At 46.2% G+C, this 24,711-nt stretch overlaps 1 protein-coding gene and 1 long non-coding RNA gene across 11 annotated transcripts in view; one reads left to right on the top strand and one right to left on the bottom strand.

Moving 5' to 3' along the window:
* LOC146063545 (uncharacterized) overlaps positions 1 to 24,711 on the bottom strand; it is a 760,354-nt gene that overhangs the window by 93,306 nt on the left and 642,337 nt on the right. The gene's annotated exons all lie outside the window — the stretch shown is intronic.
* The window catches only part of ACOXL (acyl-CoA oxidase like), a 392,072-nt gene that overhangs the window by 282,328 nt on the left and 85,033 nt on the right, over positions 1 to 24,711 (top strand). For 2 of the 3 annotated variants that reach the window (XR_014471599.1, XM_083175998.1), the window contains one exon: positions 23,357 to 23,458. Coding sequence is in view for 2 of the 3 variants with exons in the window: in XM_083175998.1 (XP_083032124.1) it covers positions 23,357 to 23,458 (102 nt within the window). In the remaining variant the exon portion in view is untranslated. Of the gene's footprint in view, positions 1 to 15,547; positions 15,637 to 23,356; positions 23,459 to 24,711 lie in introns of those variants that run through there. The other variant, XM_083175999.1, reaches the window with a different exon arrangement.

Here is a 24,711-nt window from a genome sequence, read left to right as displayed (position 1 = left end):
CCCTTAAATGCTAATGTTGCCACGTTCACTGTGTTGACTTGTTTTGGCCATTTCCTAAATGTCGACATTATGAATATCTCGACTGGACCAAGATTGTATGCGAGATTGGTACGATCCATAACTGGTTGACATTTTGGCAGCCAGTGTATTCCTTGAACCATGAGGGCATTATAGCTTGAACCATGTGGGTAAGGCATGATGTTTAAAGCTATATTGCTGCCACAGTTGAAAAAAATGATTTCCCCCCCCCCCCCCCCCCCCCCCCCCCCGAAAAAAAAAAAAAAAAACAACTTGCCACTGATAACCAATTCACAGACACCTAAGATCTGTGCAGGCTTGTATAACATGAGGGAGGGCTGGTGTGGTCGGTGTTGAATCCCTCTAATTTTCCACTTAACCAGTAGTTTGTGGTCTCCCTGCCATAATGTTAACCAGCCTTCGACTGGCCAGCCCAGGGCTGAAATCCCTGAGGATGTATGGACCCACCCCTCTCCCTAAGGATAACTATTCCCCTGCAGCATTAGTTAATACATTGTAAATAATAGAAAATAATATTTTTCTTTATCTGACTAGTCTGCAAGGGCATGATGGCACTTTGACCCACTGGCAACTGTAGTGCACAAGTATCAAAACTTGGAGAGAGTACTTTGTCTCCAAGGTTTGATACATGGCCCCTATTATGTTTCTGATTGTAGTATCCCTTTTTTGTTAGGTTGCATTTGTTATCCTGCCTTAGAGGGATGCAGACAGTAGGTAAGCTCCTTGTTGTAGGAGGAAGGGCACTTGAGGAGAAACTGAACACCTTCTCCCCACCCTCTGCCTTCCCCTGAATAGGACACGATGACACGAGGCTGAGCACGGAACTTCATGCCAAGATATATACAGGGCTAAATCATATTCTATAGGCATAACACAAATACAAGGAGACAGATAAAAAATTACAACCTTTTTCCACTCGGAAAATACAAATCAGGTTACAGTCCACTAATCTGGGGGTGGTTCTCCCCTCTTCAATGAACAAGCACTGACCTTTTAAGGAGTTCAGTATAGGTTAATAAGCCAACAATTTTTCACATAAAAACATAAAGAAAAAAGTTATTTTAGAAAATAGTTTACATGACGTTGCCGTCACTCTCAACCATCGACACCCCATAATGTATGAGCACATGAAAGCATTCATCACCAAAGGTTATTTATAAGGTACCACAAGTTCTGCAGAACACTACAGGCAAGGAAATAAATACAATGTGAAATAATAAAATACTGTAGCTTACGCCCACAAGATACATTTACACTAACTTTTGTTTCCTGAAGCTATCCTTCTACATTCCCTTGTGCTGGAAAGTGGCATTGGGCAGAGGCAGAGTTGGATCGGCCGTAAGTGGGACCAGATTTCATACATGCTCTGTAAAACACATGTGCAGAGATGGGCACATCTTGTGATATGCCATCCCCCTCTGGGCACAGCTGGTTTGACACTCATCATCATCAGTGCCCCATGTGCCAGAATGTACTTGGCATACAAGCACATTTGGCATGTTCTGACTGAATTGTTCCTACATGTCAGCACCTCTTCAGTAGTAAATGGTAAGTGTAGATGCAATCAAAATGTATACAGTTCTGTATTGCCTGTAGAGGTGTATGCTCAATTCCGGAGTATGTGCAGTAAGAACACACACAAGATACGGTCTGCCAACGTTCATACGTTCCGCTTAACAGCGGCCCCATTGTCTGAATTGCACTTCAGCCATTTTCTGTACTGTTTGAATTTAAGTGGACAGCAAATAATATACTAAATTATTATATTTTGTTAGTTTGTGTGGAACTGGGATTTTTGTAAAGGGGGCCGCATATCCAAAAAAACTACGATAGATCTGGTCATTGTGTAGTGTTTACCTTGTAACCATATGCTTTATGCAGTGTTGCTATGCTAGCTTACAGTTACAGTGCTACAGTGTACACTTGGCAATTTAGGCTAGTGCTTAGGGTAGGTGATTATTAGGTCTCTGCTGTTCACTCATTTCATTCTTTGGTACTTGTTTCCTAGCACGGCGCCCACTACGGCATTTGCGTAGTGGGCTATTCAGGGTATTGAAATCGCATTGCATTCCGTTATTGTATGGCATGCGATGCGATGCGATTTTCCTATGTAATGTATTCACTGCTCTCTGTCAGTGAATACATTACAAAAATCGGGTCCGATAAAAAATCGCATCTCATCGCATCGCATGCCATTATTGTATGGCATGCGATGCGATCAGATATCGGATCCGATTTTACATATAATAATGTAATTTAATGTACTATACAATTAAATTACATATAATGTCATTTATTTAGGACCCCCCACTATCCACGTCATCCCGAAGCGTGGCGAGCGGCGGCAGAGCGCATCCAGCCAACCTTTTCATACCCCCACTATCCACGTCGGCGGGGAGTTGATTTTATATAGTGTGGCGAGCCACCGAGCCTGAAGCGTGGCGAGCGGACGCGTATTATGTTACATGTATTATGCGTCCCCATGCGGGGCTCGCTACGCTCGCCACGCTTCGGGCTCGGTGGCTCGCTGCGCTCGCCACACTATATAACATCTACTCCATGCCGACGTGGATAGTGGGGGTATGAAAAGGTCGGGCGGACGCGTTCTGCTGCGCTCACCACGCCTCAGGATGACGTTGATAGTCGGGGGGGGGGGCGTAAATAAATGACATTATATGTAATTTAATTGTATAGTACATTAAATGCCATTATAACATGTAAAATCGCATCGCATGCCATACAATAATGGCATGCAATGCGATGCGGTTTGACTACGTTTGCGGACGTAGTAAAATTGGGCGCCGTGCTAGGAAACAAGTACCCATTCTTCTATTCAAAAAAGTTTCTGCAAAAAACAAAATAATCCCAGTAATGTTCAACAGAATATAATTAAATGTGGTATATAATTTGCCAACTACTTCCTAATTAGTTGCAGAGAATTGTAAGTTTATACCAAGTAACACAGTACAGACTTCAGTGATATCTACTGTACAATTGGGAAAAACAACTACGTGGATTTCTACCTGTTTTATCAAAGGTTTAAACCTTTATTTGAATTTTCATCTTATGAAAGACAGTAATTGCTGTCAAATGTCCCGAAACATAGAAATGGTGGCTGCTAAATTTGAGATGTATTTTCTTGCACTAGTGAGAGGCACACCCTCAGGCTAAGGGCATAGTGCATCTCACCATCAGGCTAAGGGCATAGTGCATCTCACCATCAGGCTAAGGGCATAGTGCATCTCACCATCAGGCTAAGGGCATAGTGCATCTCACCATCAGGCTAAGGACATAGTGCATCTCACCATCAGGCTAAGGGCATAGTGCATCAGGCTAAGGGCATAGTGCATCTCACCATCAGGCTAAGAGCATAGTGCATCTCACCATCAGGCTAAGGGCATAGTGCATCTCACCATCAGACTAAGGGCATAGTGCATCTCACCATCAGGCTAAGGGCATAGTGCATCTCACCATCAGGCTAAGGGCATAGTGCATCTCACCATCAGGCTAAGGGCATAGTGCATCTCACCATCAGGCTAAGGGCATAGTGCATCTCACCATCAGGCTAAGGGCATAGTGCATCAGGCTAAGGGCATAATGTATCTCACCATCAGGCTAAGGGCATACTGCATCTCACAATCAGGCTAAGGGCATAGTGCATCTCACCATCAGGCTAAGGGCATAGTGCATCCCACCATCAGGCTAAGCGCATAGTGCATCTCACCATCAGGCTAAGGGAATAGTGCATCAGGCAAAGGGCATAGTGCATCTCACCATCAGGCTAAGGGCATAGTGCATCTCACCATCAGGCTAAGGGCATAGTACATCTCACCATCAGGCTAAGGGCATAGTAAATCTCACAATCAGGCTAAGGGCATAGTGCATCTCACCATCAGGCTAAGGGCATAGTGCATCTCACCATCAGGCTAAGCGCATAGTGCATCTCACCATCAGGCTAAGGGAATAGTGCATCAGGCAAAGGGCATAGTGCATCTCACCATCAGGCTAAGGGCATAGTGCATCTCACCATCAGGCTAAGGGCATAGTGCATCTCACCATCAGGCTAAGGGCATAGTGCATCTCACAATCAGGCTAAGGGCATAGTGCATCTCACCATCAGGCTAAGGGCATAGTGCATCTCACCATCAGGCTAAGGGCATAGTGCATCTCACCATCAGGCTAAGGGCATAGTGCATCTCACCATCAGGCTAAGGGCATAGTGCATCAGGCTAAGGGCATAATGTATCTCACCATCAGGCTAAGGGCATACTGCATCTCACAATCAGGCTAAGGGCATAGTGCATCTCACCATCAGGCTAAGGGCATAGTGCATCCCACCATCAGGCTAAGCGCATAGTGCATCTCACCATCAGGCTAAGGGAATAGTGCATCAGGCAAAGGGCATAGTGCATCTCACCATCAGGCTAAGGGCATAGTGCATCTCACCATCAGGCTAAGGGCATAGTACATCTCACCATCAGGCTAAGGGCATAGTAAATCTCACAATCAGGCTAAGGGCATAGTGCATCTCACCATCAGGCTAAGGGCATAGTGCATCTCACCATCAGGCTAAGCGCATAGTGCATCTCACCATCAGGCTAAGGGAATAGTGCATCAGGCAAAGGGCATAGTGCATCTCACCATCAGGCTAAGGGCATAGTGCATCTCACCATCAGGCTAAGGGCATAGTGCATCTCACCATCAGGCTAAGGGCATAGTGCATCTCACAATCAGGCTAAGGGCATAGTGCATCTCACCATCAGGCTAAGGGCATAGTGCATCTCACCATCAGGCTAAAGGCATAATGCATCTCACCATCAGGCTAAGGGCATAGTTCATCTCACCATCAGGCTAAGGGCATAGTGCATCAGGCTAAGGGCATAGTGTATCTCACCATCAGACTAAGGGCATAGTGCAGTGGTGGCCAACCTGTGGCTCTAGAGCCTCATGCGGCTCTTCCCCTTGTAAAGTGCGGCTCCTGCTCCCACTGCTGCCTGCCGCCCACCGTCTGTCCCAGTCCCCCCTGCTGCCGGTTCCCTGAATCCCTTCTCCTTCTGAGGGGAGGAGAGCGCGCATTGCGCATCCTTGTGACTGGGCCGTCCGCCAATCAGAGCTCGTGGGCCAGCAGCCAATCAGGAGCTGGCCAGTGAGCTTTGATTGGTGGGCGGCCCAGTCACAGGGAAGTGAGGGGGAAGGAGACGTGCGGTGTGCTGTGCTCTCCTCCCATCGGTGACATGACAGGAGGACTGCAGGGGGACACCAGACTGTCCTCTCCCCAACTGGCAGCAGCAGCAACAACTGGGAAATTTGCACTGTGGGGGCATAGCAGTTTGTGGCACTGTGGGGGCATAGCAGTTTGTGGCACTGTGGGGGCATACCCGGCACCGTGTGGTGCATACCAGGCACCGTTGGGGGCATATGAGTATCTGGCACTATTGGGGGCATATGTATATATGGCACTGCACTATTGGAGGCATATTTGTATCACACCCACCCAAGGGGTCAAAATAGGCTACGCCCCTTTTTTTGGCGCATGCGCCTTCGGCGCACGCATGATGTCGGCTCTTTAGCTTGACTACCGATATTTTCGGCTCTTTACCTCTGACCGGTTGGCCACCCCTGGCATAGTGCATCTCACCATCAGGCTAATGACATAGTGCATCTCACAATCAGGTTAAGGGCAGAGTGCATCTCAACATCAGGCTAAGGGCATAGTGCAGGGGTGGCCAACCGGTCAGAGGTAAAGAGCCGAAAAATATCTGTAGTCAAGCTAAAGAGCCAACAACATGCCCGCGCCGTCGACGCGCATGCCAAAAAAGGGGCATGGTCTATTTGGACCCCTTGGATGGGTGTGATACACATATGCCTCCAATAGTGCAGTGCCATATATACATATGCCCCCAATAGTGCCTGATACACATATGGTCCCACAGTGCCAGGTATGCCCCCCACGGTGCTGGGTATGCCCCACAGTGCCACAAACTACTATGCCCCCACAGTGCCAAAAAGCTGGTATGCCCCCACAGTGCCAAAAAGCTGGTATGCCCCCACAGTGCCTCAAACTGCTATGCTTCCACAGTGCCACAAACTGCTATGCCCCCACAGTGCCACAAACTGCTATGCCCCCACAGTGCCACAATCTGCTATGCCCCCACAGTGCTAATTTCCCAGCAGCAGCACTCACCGTTGTTGCTGCTGCTGCCGGGCGTGGAGAGGACAGTCTGGTGTCCCCCTGCAGTCCTGTCATGTCACCGAGGGGAGGCGAGCACAGCACACCGCGCGTCTCCTCCCCCCCCCCCCTCACTTCCCTGTGACTGGGCCGTCCACCAATCAAAGCTCGCGAGCCAGCTTCTGATTGACTGCCGACCCGCGAGCTCTGATTGGCGGATGACCCAGTCACAAGGATGCACAGTGAGGGGTAGGAGAGATAAGCGATGCGCGCTCTCCTCCCCTCAGAAGGAGAAGGGATTCGAGGAACCGGCAGCGGGTGATGGGGACGGGGACAGACGGTGGGCGGCGGGCAGCAGTGGGAGCAGGAGCCGCACTTTAACAGGGGGAGAGCCGCATGCGGCTCTAGAGCCACAGGTTGGCCACCCCTGGCATAGTGCATCTCACCATCAGGCTAAGCGCATAGTGCATCTCACCATCAGGCTAAGGGCATAGTGCATCTCACCATCAGGCTAAGGGCATAGTGCATCTCACCATCAGGCTAAGGGCATAGTGCATCTCACCATCAGGCTAAGGGCATAGTGCATCTCACCATCAGGCTAAGGGCATAGTGCATCTCACCATCAGGCTAAGGGCATAGTGCATCTCACCATCAGGCTAAGGGCATAGTGCATCTCACCATCAGGCTAAGGGCATAGTGCATCTCACCATCAGGCTAAGGGCATAGTGCATCTCACCATCAGGCTAAGGGCATAGTGCATCTCACCATCAGGCTAAGGGCATAGTGCATCTCACCATCAGGCTAAGGGCATAGTGCATCTCACCATCAGGCTAAGGGCATAGTGCATCTCACCATCAGGCTAAGGGCATAGTGCATCTCACCATCAGGCTAAGGGCATAGTGCATCTCACCATCAGGCTAAGCGCATAGTGCATCTCACCATCAGGCTAAGGGCATAGTGCATCTCACCATCAGGCTAAGGGCATAGTGCATCTCACCATCAGGCTAAGGGTATAGTGCATCTCACCATCAGGCTAAGGGCATAGTGCATCTCACCATCAGGCTAAGGGCATAGTGCATCTCACCATCAGGCTAAGGGCATAGTGCATCTCACAATCAGGCTAAGGGCATAGTGCATCTCACCATCAGGCTAAGGGCATAGTGCATCTCACCATCAGGCTAAGGGCATAGTGCATCTCACCATCAGGCTAAGGGCATAGTGCATCTCACCATCAGGCTAAGGGCATAGTGCATCTCACCATCAGGCTAAGGGCATAGTGCATCTCACCATCAGGCTAAGGGCATAGTGCATCTCACCATCAGGCTAAGCGCATAGTGCATCTCACCATCAGGCTAAGGGCATAGTGCATCTCACCATCAGGCTAAGGGCATAGTGCATCTCACCATCAGGCTAAGGGCATAGTGCATCTCACCATCAGGCTAAGGGCATAGTGCATCTCACCATCAGGCTAAGGGCATAGTGCATCTCACCATCAGGCTAAGGGCATAGTGCATCAGGCTAAGGGCATAATGTATCTCACCATCAGGCTAAGGGCATAGTGCATCTCACCATCAGGCTAAGGGCATAGTGCATCTCACCATCAGGCTAAGTGCATAGTGCATCTCACCATCAGGCTAAGGGCATGGTGTTTCTCACCATCAGGCTAAGGGCATAGTGCATCTCACCATCAGGCTAAGGGCATAGTGCATCTCACCATCAGGCTAAGGGCATAGTGCATCTCACCATCAGGCTAAGGGCATAGTGTTTCTCACCATCAGGCTAAGCGCATAGTGCATCTCACCATCAGGCTAAGGGCATAGGGCATCTCACCATCAGGCTAAGCGCATAGTGCATCTCACCATCAGGCTAAGCGCATAGTGTTTCCAGCTTTCAAGAGATGACAGGCCCAATATTTCTCAAATTGGGCAAAACTATGTGAACTGCATGTGGGGCAAATAAGGGTGAGGTGCGTTGAAACTGAAATCTAAATTGCATTGTAAAAAATAAAGCAACCAGTATTTACCGTGCAGAAAACAAAATAACACCCCCAAATCTAACTCTCTCTGCACATGTTACATCTGCCCCACCTGCAGTGCAGCATGGTTTTGCCCATATTTGTCCTGCAATCAGGTCTGAATCAGGCCCAAAATAAACTGAAGCTGAACATTTTAGGTGAAGCGCAATTAGCAAAATGGTAATCAGGGGAAGTGAGTGGGTTGAGTGACACAGCATTGGAAATGTGTTCCTTAAGCTGAAAGTACAGATGTGTTTCAAAAGTGAATTTGATGTTGTTTTTGTATGAGTAGCACTTTGTTACCCCTTCTTTATTTAGTACCTTACTTTGAGGCTGAACTTGACACTTTTTAGTAGCTGCTGTTAGGAAGGTGATGCTCAGTCTACACATATTGACAGGCTTATTTAGGCACTTAGCCGTCAGACTACTTCAGCAAGAATAGGTTACTTTTCTGTATATCCTATAATCAGAACTTACGGTCTGTAAATCCGGCCTTGTTTACCTTGAAGATTTTGCAGTGATGTTTGCAATGCCTGTGTTTACAGTGGCTATTGTTTTGTCATCTTCATTTGCATCGTACTTTCATCTAAATTCAACTTGAAAATGTGGAAATGCTAAAGGCTACGTGTGTTTGCTTACAATTATCCACATCCCGCAATTGTGACTGCACGGAAAAGTGCAAACACCTCGTAACCTCCCAGAACACCTATTCAGCTTGCAGTAGATGAGATGTGTCATTCAAAATTGCTAATAGATGTGTATGTTCAGCTATTGGGCATGCACAGTGCTGAGAATTATAAAATGCACTTGTAGGCAACTCTACATTAGCGACATAGTAATTTGGTACTATTGGGAGTACTACCCGTGATGTGTTCTGCAGCTGCCTTCAAGCTGCCAACTTAGATTAGCTATGAGTAACATGGTATCTTTCTTTGGTATCATTCTCACAGCTGGAAACTGAGCCAGGACTTATGTATTAGCTGCCGTCACCTGTGTTGCTTGATTTTGCCAGTAACTTCACCAATAATACTGTATGTATATATATATATATATATATATATACATATATATATATATATATATATATATATGATATCTTTAGTCTTTAAGTGGGAAACAAGGTCTCAAAAAGTGATGGGGATCTGGTGTCTTTGTGTAGATGGTTTTAGAAGAGATATAAATGTACAGTACTTCTTTACTTTCACGGCGCCACTAGATTAGGAAAGATAGGATATCGCGGTCATCGCGGGCATTGAATGCACTAAAAAATCGGGTGCGACGCGATGCTCGCGATTTCCCATAGGGACCAATGTTAAATTTCTCAATTGACACGATTTTTCTGTTCAATGCCTCAATTGACATGATTTTTCCATAGGAATCAATGTTAAATGGCCCACAGAGGCCAAATAGACACCCTGAAGTGTGAAATGGCCCCCACAATTGTTAACGCCACCCCACGATCAACGTGAACCCGAAGCGTGGCGAGCGCAGCGGTACGCGTCCTACGACCTTTTCATACCCCCACTATCCACGTCTGCGTGGAGTTGAGAATAGAATAGTGTGGCGAGCGCAGCGAGCCACCGAGCCCGGAGCGCGGCGAGCCCCGCGAGGGGACGAGGATACCTGAGAGCCCGCGAAGGGACGCGTTTACCTGTGAAGGTATCCGCGTCCCCTCGCGGGGCTCGCCACGCTTCGGGCTCGCTGCGCTCGCCACACTATTCTATTCTCAACTCCACGCCGACGTGGATAGTGGGGGTATGAAAAGGTCGGAGGACGCGTACCGCCGCCCCTCGCGGGCTCGCTGCGCTCGCCACGCTTCGGGTTCACGTTGATCGTGGGGTGGCGTTAACAATTGTGGGGGCCATTTCACACTTCAGGGTGGCTATTTGGCCTCTGTGGGCCATTTAACATTGTTTCCTATGGAAAAATCGTGTCAATTGAGGCATTGAACAGTAAAATCGGGTCAATTGAGAAATTTAACATTGGTCCCTATGGGAAATCGCGGGCATCGCGTCGCACCCGATTTTTAGTGCATTCAATGGCCGCGATGCCCGCGATTACTAGTGGCGCCGTGAAAGTACAGAAGTACCAAATGTACTAGTAACCAGTCCTTCAAAATGACATAACAACATAACCGTAAGGTCAACGCCAATGGCTTGTGCGCTTAAAAGGAGTAACACTTGAATTGCTCCATCTAGTGCCCGCCGTCACATAAAATACTTCAGTTCCCCCCATTTCATCTTATATATCTCTTTGTACCTCAATCTCACACTTTCTAATTTGAAGTCAACAGATACAGGGCGTTATTCAATCCCCGATTCCAACTGTCGGAACATCCCACCTGTCGATTGTCTGCAAAAGCGGCCACAGATTGTCCAATTCACGGCCAATTTTCATCTATCTGCGGCCGTTTCCTACAAAACTTGTTTTAAAGTCAGATCTGTTTTGTCGGAATCTGCCATCAATGCTGTCAGAAAAGGCAGTGGTCTGTATTTCCCCCAGCAGAAATAGCAGCCGAGATTGTATCCTTCCCACAATCTGAGCAGAAAGGAGAGACTGGAGGTGTATTCATTTGGCAGTAATTAGTGCACTTTAAAAGTGGCTGTAAATAGCCATTTACAATATCTAAGAAAGTCATGAGAGGTGCAATACTTTTACTAATGATCTACTTTGCTTAAATATTTTTTAAAGGACGCATGTTTGGTTAGTGTGCTATGACTGAGATTGTGGTGGACCATAAGAGCAATTTAGCTGGAACTATTTCATCAGTGAATGTGGTTAAGGTATGGTCACATGCAGTATTGTTAGGTCAGAACAGGAACATGTAGAAATAGGTGAAGGTAAGAGATGTTGTTACAGATGAAAAGAACTGAGCTTTCTGTAGGCATGAGGAGTCTTGGTTGAGTTGGAGTTTAAAGTAGTGGAGGTTAGATTACAGTTGACCAATAAGAGAATAAGACATGAAAAATTCCTGATTACGGTTGTGGCCATCACAGCGAGTAGACTTGGTCCACAAGGAGAGGCCAAGAGGAGGTTATAGAGAGTATGGTCAGCAGTGTTCAGGGATTTGCTTTGGCAGCGGAAACCAGAGCGAATAAAGTAAAAAAAAAAACAGTTATTATATATTTTATAAAATGGAAATGTAAGAGATGTAATCTGATTGGAAGTGTGAATATGCACTGTGAAACATGTACTCCAACACAAATCATTGTCTGTTTCCTGGCCTGGAGGTGTGGGTTAATTAAAGATTTCAGTGTGAAAGTGCTGCAGTTGAGGCAGTGTCTGTTTCAGTAAACTATGTTCCTGTTATTGGCAGAAGATTTTGGTTGTTTAAAGGTCCATACACACTGGAGGTTAGTCTGGTGAATTCGCATCCATGCGAGTCAACCAGAATCCCACCTTGCGAATGGTGGTACGCCGGCCCACCATTCGCACAGCGCGTACGTTCGCACGGCTTGCAAATGGATGTTTTATATAAACATCCATTCGCAGCCTGCGGGAGAACACGTCATCATTTGATGGTTGCCCATCGAATGATGTGGAAAGTGGAGGCTTATCTAAGGTTGCTCAGAGGTTTGCTGGATTCCTGTAGTGATTCAGAATGAAGTGCTTATGGGTGATGGGGAGTGTGACCTGGATCTGTAGCTATATCACCAGCTGCTACATTTAGGAGTGAGAATTACAGAAGGTCATTGTACTATTTTAAAAGGTCATATTTTGTGGCAACAGGCTGTGCATCCTACAATTTAGGAGCGAAGATAGGAAAGAAATGTGGAGTACGGATAAAGTGGTCTCTGAGTTGAGAAATGTTATAATTCCATATATAAATATATGGAAGAATTGTAAGAGAGTTCGGTAAACATTGTGTGGTTGGAGAATAGGTGGCAAGAGACTAAAAGCCCCCATACACAATGCGATTTGGGCCCAATTCCTGCATCGGAAATTGGCCTAAATAGCATGTGTCTGACGTTCAGTCAGATCCGATGCGTAGTCCAGACGGCATTGGATCAGATCCGGAGATCATACATGCTACGTGTTCGGACCCCCTCCTAGTGGCAGAGAGTGAGGATCTTTCTTACATGTAACATTGTTAGATATTCTTCTCAAAGCCAGCAATAAGATATTTGTATGGCTCCTGTCTATGATGCACAGCGAAGCGCTACACTCACAAACCGAGGAATCCCCACTTCCTGCTTGAATTAGATAATAGTATTTTATTATAGTATTATTTTATTCTAGTATTTTATTATACTGGTATTTTCCCCACCATGGCCATTACTAACAGTACAGCAATCTAAAGCCATACATAAGAACGATTTCAAATCTGATGCACGGCTTCGCATTTTGTGTGTTTTATGTGCACATGGTGCAGTCCTGCAGTTCGTGAGGTCAATCCTCAGATCTTGGACCTTATTCTGGTTGAAATGCAAAGCTGTGAATTTCGCAGCTTTCCATGTCATCTATGTGGCGCCCGCACGAATGCCTGCCCCTACTCTCATGCTGAATATCCCATTCACAGCCTTGCATGTAGGAACAAACTAATAGATCTAAGACACCTCTATGGCATAGGCTGCCCACCCCCTGCACCCGTGTCATTGCCGAATTAACATGGGTGCAGCCCCTTACTGCTGCCCGCACTACGCGGTGCGAAAGGGATGACAAATAATTTTGCCGTATCCGCTCACACCAAGCGGCTCCCCATCCAACATGCAAACCATCGCTCCCTGTACGAACATGCAGGGGGGGGGTATGGACTAGAATAAGGTCCCTTAAGATCTGAAGATGCTGCTAACGACCAGAATGCTGGGAGTTGCAGATCTTCTATATTTATTTACAGTTTCTTAGCAGATTCCGTTGTGCTTTACATAGATTGTGTGGCGCCCACAATATTGATCTTAGGCATCGCAAGGAAAAAATCGCGTCGGTCGCATCGCATGCAGCCAAAAAAACGCATGCGATGCGACCGACGTGATTACCACGATTTTACATAGGGAACAATGTTAAATGGCCCAATTGACCCGATTTCACATAGGGAACAATGTTAAATGGCCCACAGACCCCAAATAGCCACCCTGAAGTGTGAAATGGCCCCCCCAATTGTTAACGCCACCCCACGTTCAACGTCAACCCGAAGCGTGGCGAGCACAGCGAGCCCGCGAGGGGCGGCGGCACGCGTCCTCCGACCTTTTCATACCCCCACTATCCACGTCGGCGTGGAGTTGAGAATAGAAAGTGTGGCGAGCGCAGTGAGCCACCGAGTCCCGCGAGGGGACGCGGATACCTTCACAGCTATACGCGTCCCCTCGCCACGCTTCGGGCTCGGTGGCTCGCTGCGCTCGCCACACTTTCTATTCTCAACTCCACGTACCGCGGCCCCTCGCGGGCTCGCTGCGTTTGCCACGCTTCGGGTTGACGTTCATCGTGGAGTGGTGTTAACAATTGGGGGGGGGGGGGCATTTCACACTTCAGGGTGGCTATTTGGGGTCTGTGGGCCATTTAACATTGTTCCAAACTGGGTAACAACAGATAGACTTGGAGGTTAGAGGGCCCTGCTGCAAGCTTACAATCTATAGGGATATAGAAGGGAAACACAAGGAGATGCACCAGATATAGCATAGCAGTCCCACCAAGTTACAAGTCCAGAAGGGAAGCTAAATAATACATAAGGGCCTCAGAGGATTATGTGGCTGGTACCTAAACATGATAGGCTTGCCTGAAGAGGTGAGTTTACAGGGAACGCTTGAAAGTTTGGAGGCTATGATAGATCTTATGCTATGATAGATCGTATGTGAAATCACACACATAAGATCTATTGTGTGTCTGGGAAGCTGCCTTGAAAATCGTGAGACAACTCAAATCAGTTACTGTTAGTCCTGATGTATGGCCAGCCTATGTTGGAGATATATCATGTAGAAGGGAATTTTTCACCTTATCCACCCTTTTCCATCCACAATTGAGTGAAGTGAAGATTTTCACAGCCTTTCAGTCTTGCCCTCCTTCTATATTCAGATGGACATTCAGACAGTGGTGTAAAGATATTTTTGCTAACCTAATTTTTGGAGTTGCCTTCATGTCTCCACAAGGAGAAGGAACAGGTGGACAAGCCCAACAATCTTCATAACTCATGTAACACGGAGACCTTTCTACAACAGACTCCCAACAGCGATTAAAAGCATTGCAGATAATACTGCATGAATGAGCAGCTATCATTATAGCTATCATAAATAATGAATGAATTAATAGGGCATCTTAACAATTCAGTGAGAGACTGAAGCAAAGCCCTAAGAGATCCATATTCAAAGTAGCTGACTGACAAATCCATGAGTGCATACAAGTAAAATTGTACACTACATTATTCAGTTCTTGGGCAATATCTTTAGACCCAACAATGGCCCTCATTCTGGTTTGCAAACTCACCCGTACATTTGCTCGGAGAGTTCAATCTTTGGAGACTTGCATAGTCTCCGGGGTGCTAGCAAAGGGGGGGGGGCAGGGGGGTGCATAAGGCGGCCAGGGGGTGTTTGCATGAGTACCCACAAAAACGCTGGGCATCTCCATGCGAACGCGGGCGGGTACCTGCCTTCCAGGGTGGGCGGCTGACATCACTGGACATCAGCTGCCCGCCCAGTTCTCGGAGCTGGACGCCACAGATCTAAGTCAGCACAGACAAACTTAGATTTGTGAGCACTACAGAACTCATTCGATGGTCGGCGACCATCAAATGATTTCGGGCCCGCACACAAGCCATCGAATGGATGGTATATGCTACCCCTGCTTTGCGAGCCAACCAGAATAACCTTCAATGTTCATTGGATAAGTGATTCTTGAATTTGGATAAGTTTCTCCTAACGTTTTATTACACATGGCAGAGACTTTGCAGTGTTTTCCTTTTCTTGTGTTTGCCTCTAGCAAATAAGATATCTAACTCCATACTCAAACTGTTCCTATAGTCTATGGTCATATATATGTGCTACCTTCAGTGCATTTTCCCAAAGCCTTCCAATTTATATATCCATGTTCCTGAGGCAGAATGCTAGGTACGCCTGCCCGTGATTTGTTTCAGTCTGGCTTGGTTATGTAGGTTTGCCGGTTACGATCTAAGTTTGGTTATGCATAGAATGTTGGGTTCCCAGGTTTTTCCCAATTTTGCAGACGTTGCACTCTATGAAAAGTAGCTAAGACCTCCTAGATTTGTGACACTGGTGTCCCTATTATAAAATTGGTTTGTCCATGATTGAGTTCTCATTGTCAACCTCCTCTATTCCTTTACCCTGTTTCCAACCCATACTTCCAAGACTGATTTGTACTTAACTTTACCTTCACAGGATCTCCACTGTTCTGTTCCTATACCTGTCTCTATTATGCTAGGACTTGAGGATGTTGCCTTAGGGTTACAATATGGAGTGTGACCCAGGTAAGCATTTACGTAATCCTAATTACCCATCATACAATTTTACATCCAGCCTGTGGTTTCACTAACACTAATAGGCACTGGGTATGCTCTGGGATTAAAGTTTCTGATTATTCTGTACATTGGACCTCACTGGGATCACTGCTGTGCTTCATTATTTAAATGTGGGAACAACCTTCTTCCACCCCCACTCTCCTATCATATGTACTTTTAGCATGTACATCATGACATTTGCATTCATTATCTCTCGTAAGATTGAAGACTGGAGGTTGGTCTCTCTTGGTATCATCAAGTTGCTTTCCTCTATTATCATTCTCCTAGGCCCCCTCCCCTTTTACTGTATATGATCCTGTATGGACCTGCCTCTGTTGCCACAACTACACTACCGTTCCCGCACAGGGGCATCTGTACTGCAGGACACAGACTGCAAGAATGAATCCAGCTTTACATGACCTACAGTAGACTCCTCCTAGAGTCTTCCTATCCCAACCTTCAAGTGCTCTTTTATCTGCTTTTCTCTCCCCTCGTGTTTTTCCTCCATCCATTGAGGTTAAGATAAATATTATCTTAGTCATGCAGAGTGACCTTTTCTTTATCACCTCGTCTATACAGAACAAAATGGCACAACGGCTTATTTTTTTTTATTACAGGACAAATTGATAATGGTCCTCACTTTTGGCAATACGTCACCAATATGGGTGTGGTATGGGGTTCCGACAGTCGGGATCCGACAGTCATTAGCCTGACATCGGGATCTTGACTGCCCGGACTCAGACAGCATGGTGAGTGCAAAAAAGCCCCTTGCGGGCTCGCTGTGCTCGCCACGCTGCGGGCATGGTGGCTCGCTACGCGAGCCACCTATTGTATTCTCCCTCTATGGGGGTCGTGGACCCCCACGAGGGAAAATAGCGGGTGGCCGTCGGGCACCCGGCTGTCTGCGTTTTGACAGTCGGGATCCCGACGTCGGGTAAATGATTGTCGGGATCCCGACATCGGGAACGCGTCCGGCACCCACCAATATTTTGCAACATACTCTCTTAACTAATTTCTGGGATACATCTGTATGGAATGGATTATAGTTTTGGGGGGAGGCCTCAACTGTGCTCTAGCACCCCTTCTATACATTTCTGGCACCTCCTTTATATTGTTCCTGCACTACATAAAATTAAGAATGCCTTCAGTATTATGCAAGTGGTTCATGTGTGGCAAATATTGATTATCAGTTTGTCTCTCACAGATGTCACATACAGTAAACCATTCATGGTGGGACATGGTTTATCTACATTCTTCCATCAAGTTTAAATCTTTATTGTTCTTATCTAGTTAATCCAAAACTGTAATAAGTGGTGTTGGAGGCTTAAAGGGTAATTGAGACCTGATTGAACGGCTGCCAATTCACACAGTGGACAATTATCAATACACTGAGCATTTGTATGGGCCGCAATGTGTGTGCGAGATGCCAGCCAGCGATGGAGTCTTGCTACTTTTTCTTTTCGCAAGCTGTTTGCAAAGTGATTGACAGGAAGTAGGAGTCTGGTGTTGGTAACCGGCAGTTTGGTCAGAGTGTTAAGAAAAAGGCTGCTTGTGTTTGGAAGTGTCAGGGAAAACGCATTTGTGCCAAAGTCTGTTAGGGGAGGATGTGTGATGTCAGCTCCCGCCTTGGTCAGGCTGGTTTCATTGCAGCTGCCGTGTAAGTCTCTGGCTGTTCTGAGTCTGCGATGATTGGTGACCAGTGGAAAAATCATTTGATGGTGTCTTACTAATGGATTTGGGTATTTTATGACGGTTGCAAAGTCATCCCTAGCAGTATACATCTGTTCACAGAGCGAGTACATTAACCAGATCGCTGGCCATTGCCCATTCGCGGCCATGCGATCAGTTATGAATCGGCGCCTTAATCTCTACATTGTTTTCATACAATTACATTAATAAGGTGTGCTACAATTTAGGATGTCACAAATGCCAAATGTCAAATGCCAAGGATGTCAAAAAGCTTGGCTTTTGAAAAGATCAACAATTGAATTGATTCAGAGATGGAAGCTGTTGAGTCCATTCTAGCTCCCAGTGCCAGAGCAGATATGATCTAAGAACGCAGGCCGCTTGCTTATGACATGCCATGACACTCTTTTAACATACCCATGCTACTGTTTTTTTGCATTACTTTCAGGCTACCGTCCATCGTTATGCCTCTAGTTCCGATTACAGTTTTCTATAGCATAAAACTGCAAGAATGTCAGCATTTACTGACAGAAACAGGCCCACTGATTGGTAGCATCATTATCGCCATATTGTTGGTCCACCAACATAAAATAAAACATAAATATGTATCTTATTAGGGGCATACTTGAATAACACTGCAAGAGATTGCAAACCCCAAGCTGGAGTAAACATAACTCATACACAAACTGTCTCGTCACCTACAGAGTATATGAGAGAACAGTAACCAGTAGGTAAAACAGGAAAACGCTACTAGAAACAGGAAGGATTCTGCTTTCACTTCACCGTCTCTTACCTCATGTTACAAAGAAATGAAGCCACTAAGTACCTGATAAATACAACACAACACTGGTGGGTGAAAATATGACTTATCTCATGGTGCCTCCTGATTAATACAGTTTAAAAAAAGGGGGGAAAACATCCTCAGCAAGGTTGGACCAAAAACCTGGTAATATCTGAATGACAGTTTTTGGCAGTTTTCCAGCAATTCAAATCAAATGGTCAACTGTCATTTGCTCTCATCCATTACTAGGATTTTGTTCCAACCAGCCCAATCTGGCAACCAATCTGTAGATGTATGGCCACCTTAAGATGATAGATTGAAGAAAGAAATAGCACTACCATATGTTCTTTTTATAGCGAGCCAAATTGATTTCTTTGTCATGTGATGGAAGCAAGCCCCCCCGCCAAGTCTTCTGCAATATTTTTAAGTGTTGCTCCATATTTGTAGTCACATGTTTATTCATAATAATCCCAGTGGTCAGGATGTGTTGCTTAGTCAGACAAGGAGCCACCAGGCAACTTATCACAATTCTCACAGCATGGGATGTGATCTCAGCATCTTCTACATTTGTGCTCAACTAGAACCCTTTCACATGCAACAGCAAAACCTCCTTCAAAGTGCCAGAGGGCTGAGCAGGGGCAGATTAAGGTCTGTGGGGGCCCAGGACAACAAAATTGTGGGGGCCCCCACAGGCAAGACCCCCACCCCCCAGACAGCCGCATCCATGTGGTGCTATTAAATTGGCCTGCTACAGAACAGTACAATTCACCTACATCAGCTGCACTTTATTCCTCTACTCTTCCAGCTAATTGTATCATTATAAGAGAATATGTTTATAGAATTATAGACGGCAAGCTTTATTTGTTGAAGCTAATATTTCATTGATACATACATTGTTTCAGGCAAATGAGGCACTCGTTTATTGGCCAAGACTGAATGCTGCCATGCTGGCAAGGTGCCGCTATTACTTTATAATGAATAACTGTTGTAAACAGTTGTGCCAGTATGATAATATTCCCCCCACCCTTGTAGAATAACAGTGCACAGCTTTGTCTTTCATATCACCGCATAGTGAATCTCTGAGCTCTGCTTGAGCTAACCATAATCTGGGCCTCTCTCCCAAATCCTCCTATTTATTCTTTGAAGTGCATTAGGATGTGCCACACTCCCAGCTGCCATTCCTTTGTGTGACTTTGCTGTCTGACTCTGAATACATATTTATCCCCTGCCAGGCTGCCATCAAACAGAAGGAAGTGATTCATCCTTCTGCTTTTATCCAGCTCTGTACGGTGAGGTAGCACATTCTTCTATTCAAGTGTTTTATTTATTACAGTGGTGTAACTAGAAATTGTGCACCCCCCCTGGCAAAACATTTCTGTCACCCCCCCCCCCCCCCCCCCATATATTTTTTAGAATTCTTTACCTAAAAGCTCATTGTGGAGGGTTTCACGCTCATTGACAAGAGCTACATGCTTATTGCCAAGGGTTACATGCTTATTGCTAGGGGTTTCATGCTCATTGCCAGGGGTTATATGCTCATAGCCAGGGGTTTCACGTCAATTTCCGGGAAACGATATCCATCTGTCCAGTAGGACCTCAAGAATTTGTCTCTTTCGAGGCGCCGGACATTTTTGGATGGACATTTTTATCAGATTCCATATGGATGGCCAGACCCAGTGGAATGCGTCCCCACAGCGCCTGCCCCCCCAAGCCACTGCTTGGGCTGCAGTGCCATTGTTACGCCACTGAGTTATTACTTATGTGACTTTATATACCGTGGAGCACTGTCTGCCTTCCTAGATATAATGGGGTCAGAATATTGGTTGGGCAGTAAGCTGTAATGTTCGTAACTTACCGAGCAATCCAGAAGCAGGCCCATGATTCTTTATTATTTGCAGTTGGGGGCTATAGATGTTACTGGATTTAGTATATGTGGAAGGTTTAATGAAGGGAGTTTGAAGCACTGTTGCAACATTTTTTAAATCATGCCATAATATGATTCTTCCTTTATATAAACCTAAATGCGTGCTAAAGATTTACGAGTTAAAGTTATAACAAATGAGCAGCAATGCTATGACAGGCTGGTATACTGATTAGCTGTATGTGTTACTATATATCTCATGTGATTATAATAGGTTTTTCTGTGGTTCTGCTATTGTTTTGTAGTGGATTCGGGTGCCGGACGGGTTCCAGACAGTCGTTTACCCAACGTCGGGATCCCGACTGTCAAAACGCCGACAGCCGGGTGCCCGACGGCCACCCGCTATTTTCCCTCGTGAGAATAGCCCGCAGCGTGACAAGTGCAGCGAGCCCGCAAGGGGCTTTTTTGTGCTCGCCATGCTGTCTGACTCCGGGCAGTCGGGATACCGACGTTGGGATAATGACTATCTGGATCCCGACTGTCGGAGTCCTGTACCACACCCCTGGATTCTGCACTGCTTGTATTACTCTCAGATACGTGGGATGGAAGGGAAGGGGGGACAATACACTAAGCCTAGTATGTTACTATGTTACTATGTATGTTAGTCTGATGTCATTTGGGTAAGGCAGCCATTTTTAACGGGAGTAAAGAGACCAGGATCTCCATCAGAGGTTGGAGATTACCTGGCCTCAGTGTAATGATTCTGATTGCCAGCTTCTGAGATCCAATGGTCCTATTTGCTTTTCACTGAAGCCTATAGTGGCCAGCCACCACCAGGTATCACTGGCGATAGCCGTCCCGGAGGCTCTCGTTTAATTGCACCTCTATGCAAAGCCTGTGGAAACTACTTTTCAAAGATGTATGAAAGACAGCATTAACACCCATACCACCAACTGGCCCCTAGTGCTATTGTTATCTTTGGATGGTGATGGCAAATCTAGTACAGAGAAAAATTATTTATTATTCACATATTTAAAAAAAAAAATTGTAAAATTTATCTAAAAAATTAGTAACTTTTTTTTTTTTAATACTAATTTATGTTTCTGTGCCTGGAAGTTCTTAGGTGCATACACACTGTACTATATTGTTTTACCAATATTGTTAATTCTGACCCTACGTGTGTATGCTCATTCATCAAGGTTGTTCATCGACTGTGATGACAGCTCAATTTGGATATCTTCCAAAAAAAGCCTATAGACAGTAGCTAGATTGTTCATCATTTGTCAAATCGGCCATTGTGTATGCACCACATCTTTTGTCCAGGACACTGGGGAAGTTCTAGAGAAATTGGTCATCAATGTCTTTCAGTGCATGCATTGTCCACTGTGTATGCACCCTAAAGGTGCATTTTCCGAGTGCGATGCAACGTGCGCTCCTGCTCACAGCACAGAAAGTCTGTGCATCCCATACTTTTTGTACTAGATCGCATCGTACAAAGAGCACATTGCTTTAGCACATTGTATTATTTTTTTTACTAGATACATTGCACCGTCTATGGGCACCTTTACTCTTACTGAGGGATATTGGGGGTCTATAACAGATTCATTTACATTTTTTATTAGGTAGTGAGACATGGAACAATCATTATGGACAATTAAATGTGTATAGATTATAAACTGGCTGCTTTGCAGACATTATTTAATCTGTTAATTTCTGAAGAGCACGTGAGATCATAGTTGGGAATGATTAACAGTCTTAATAAGGGGAAATATACTGTACACCTTTACTCTTACTGAGGGATATTGGGGGTCTATAACAGATTCATTTACATTTTTTATTAGGTAGTGAGACATGGAACAATCATTATGGACAATTAAATGTGTATAGATTATAAACTGGCTGCTTTGCAGACATTATTTAATCTGTTTATTTCTGAAGAGCACGTGAGATCATAGTTGGGAATGATTAACAGTCTTAATAAGGGGAAATATACTGTACATCAGTGGCGTATCTACTGTAAGGCAGACCCCGCTGCCGCTTGGGGGAGCGAGCGCCAGCGGAGTCTGTGTAGGCACCGGCACCCGCCCAGCAAACTGACATTAGGCTGCGCTGCCGCTGCCTGAGCTGACACACAAGGAGAGTCAGCAGCAGCGGCTTGGGAGAGCAATAGCCGATGGAGTCTGCGGGGGCGAGTGGGACTCCCTGGCCAGTGTAGGGCTCTGCAGTTCCTCTCATGGCCGTGAGCAGGGAGGAGGGATTACTTTATCTCCCTGTCAGTGCAGCAGCGGCTGGCGTCTAAACTTCCCCTAGCCTCCCACCCCCTCCCCCTTTCTGTCAGAGTGCAATGCTATGAGGAGGGGGCGCCAGAACTTTTTGGCAGGGGGGAGCAAAATTTCTAGTTACGCCACTGCTGTACATGCTTCTACTACTGGTTTCTGTTTGGGGATGGTGGAGCTTCTCTTTCTTGCATCACTCCTTAAAGAAGCTTAAGCTCAAGTAACAGTTTTGCAGCCTCATAAGTAACACAATGCTTTGCTCAGATTGCTGTGCAGTGGCATGATATTATATATATATATATATATATATATATATATATTTATATATACTCGATCTATATATTAGCAACATTGGCCCTTATTCTGGTTGGTGCGGTAATATCCGCGTGCGTTCGTGCCGCCGATGTTTTGTGTCTGCGCATGTGCAGAGGCGTCTCTGCGCATGTGCGAGCGGGACGCGTGGCCACATTCCGCATGAAATGTGTACACTACGAACAGGGGGTGGAGAGGGGCGTGAAGGGCTATTTGGGCTCATTACAATATGTTTACACCCCGCGTTTCATGGGCGTTCCCATGCAAACGCTGGGCGTACGTATGGTAATGCGGCCGTGACGCACGTGTAGGGGGCGGACATATGACATTGCCGGATGTCAGCTGCCCGCCCAGATCCCTGCTTTTGCACGGAGAAATGCCCGTGTGGTCTGAGGTTGCAGGAGCTGCCTGGCCACTCGGTCCTGCATTCGATGGTCTGCGACCATCGAATGATGGAGGAGGTTCCCTGAGATGGAGGAGGTGTATTCATGAGAAATACACGTGCGGTCCGTTCGGACAGCTTCTTACCGCGTACAGACGGAGTTGGCGATCCGTATGGAAGGCGGGGTTTAGGACGCACGGTGCTGGCCGCATATTCGGATCCGGCCACACCGATCAGAATAAGGGCCATAGAGCCATGTCTGTATATCTGTATACAGTGTGTTTTAGCTTTACTGCTGCCTATGGATGGAGTTTACTAGAATTTGCAGTCATAATTCATGTTAGTAATTCTTATTTCTACATGTGGATAATTACTCCTTTTTTATCTTTCAGTTTTGTCTGCTGTATGGAACCAAGCTAGTTTACAATGAGAGAGCCTGGTATCTGGAGCATAGATACCTGACAGCAGTCACCAGTAATCAGATAAGAAAGCAGGTAAGAGTTGGCTATAACTTTGCATATCATTATTTTTAGGAAATATCATTGGAAACCTATCCTCAGAATATGCGCAATAGTTTAGTGGGGCCGATACACAGTCGCACACAAAGTGGGCATCACTTACATTTGTATGCATGGAACAAAAATGCAGATATTCAACCATATGCATGCATTTATGTGACTGCAACTCCCATATCTATATGCTTGGTTTCATAGCCACCATCTGTGTCAGAGCACACTAGCTGCAGCCCTATCGGTGCAAGAGATACATTTGATATCAAACAGATGTTGGTGTACTCACAGCACAGCATAGCCATCATTTTCATCTACTCCTCCTCACTACACTTAAGCTGGCCATACATCTACTGATTTATTGTCAGATCTGGCTGGTTGGAACAAAAACCTGGTAATATCTGAATAACTGTTTGTCAGTTTTCAATGGTCAACTGTCATTTGCTCTCATCCATTACCATTTTTGGGTACTTGTGTAGTTTCACGGCGCCACCACGCGCACAGTCTGTGTCTGAAACTTGGCAACCTGCCAGACGCTCTGTTTAGCTAAAGCGTCTAAATCAAGACTCCCTGCAAACCACTAAGATGGGGGCATCTAAATTTAGACGCTAAAGCGTCTGAATTTAGTAGGGTCTAGGGATACACTATTAAACCTGTTCACAATGACACTAGTCAACGTAACAGCTGTCGACCTTGTTAATTCCGCTATCCACGCCAACCCGAAGTGTGGCGAGCGCAGCGAGCCCACGAGGGGCGGCGGTACGCGTCCTACGACCTTTTCATACCCCCACTATCCATGTCGACGTGGAGTTGATTTCATAAAGTGTGGCGAGCGCAGCGAGCCACCGAGCCCGAAGCGTGGCGAGTGCAGCGGATACCTGTGAAGCCGGCGATGGGACGCGGATACCTGTGAAGGTATCCGCGTCCGCTCCCCACACTTTATAAAATCAACTCCACGCCGATGTGGATAGTGGGGGTATGAAAAGGTCGTAGGACGCGTACCGCCGCCCCTCGCGGGCTCGCCACACTTCGGGTTGGCGTGGATAGTGGAATTAACAATGTTGACAGCTGTTACGTCGACTAGTGTCATTGTGAACAGGTTTAATAGTGTACCCCTAGACCCTACTAAATTTAGACGCTTTAGCGTCTAAATTTAGATGCCCCCATCTTAGCGGTTTGCAGGGAGTCTGGATTTAGACGTCTAAATCTAGACTTCTAAATTGCCGGGGTGTCCGGTT

Source organism: Crinia signifera, chromosome 3 (genome assembly GCF_055691185.1).
Source record: "Crinia signifera chromosome 3, ASM5569118v1, whole genome shotgun sequence".
Taxonomy (NCBI): domain Eukaryota; kingdom Metazoa; phylum Chordata; class Amphibia; order Anura; family Myobatrachidae; genus Crinia; species Crinia signifera.
This window is presented reverse-complemented; position numbering and strand designations above follow the sequence as displayed.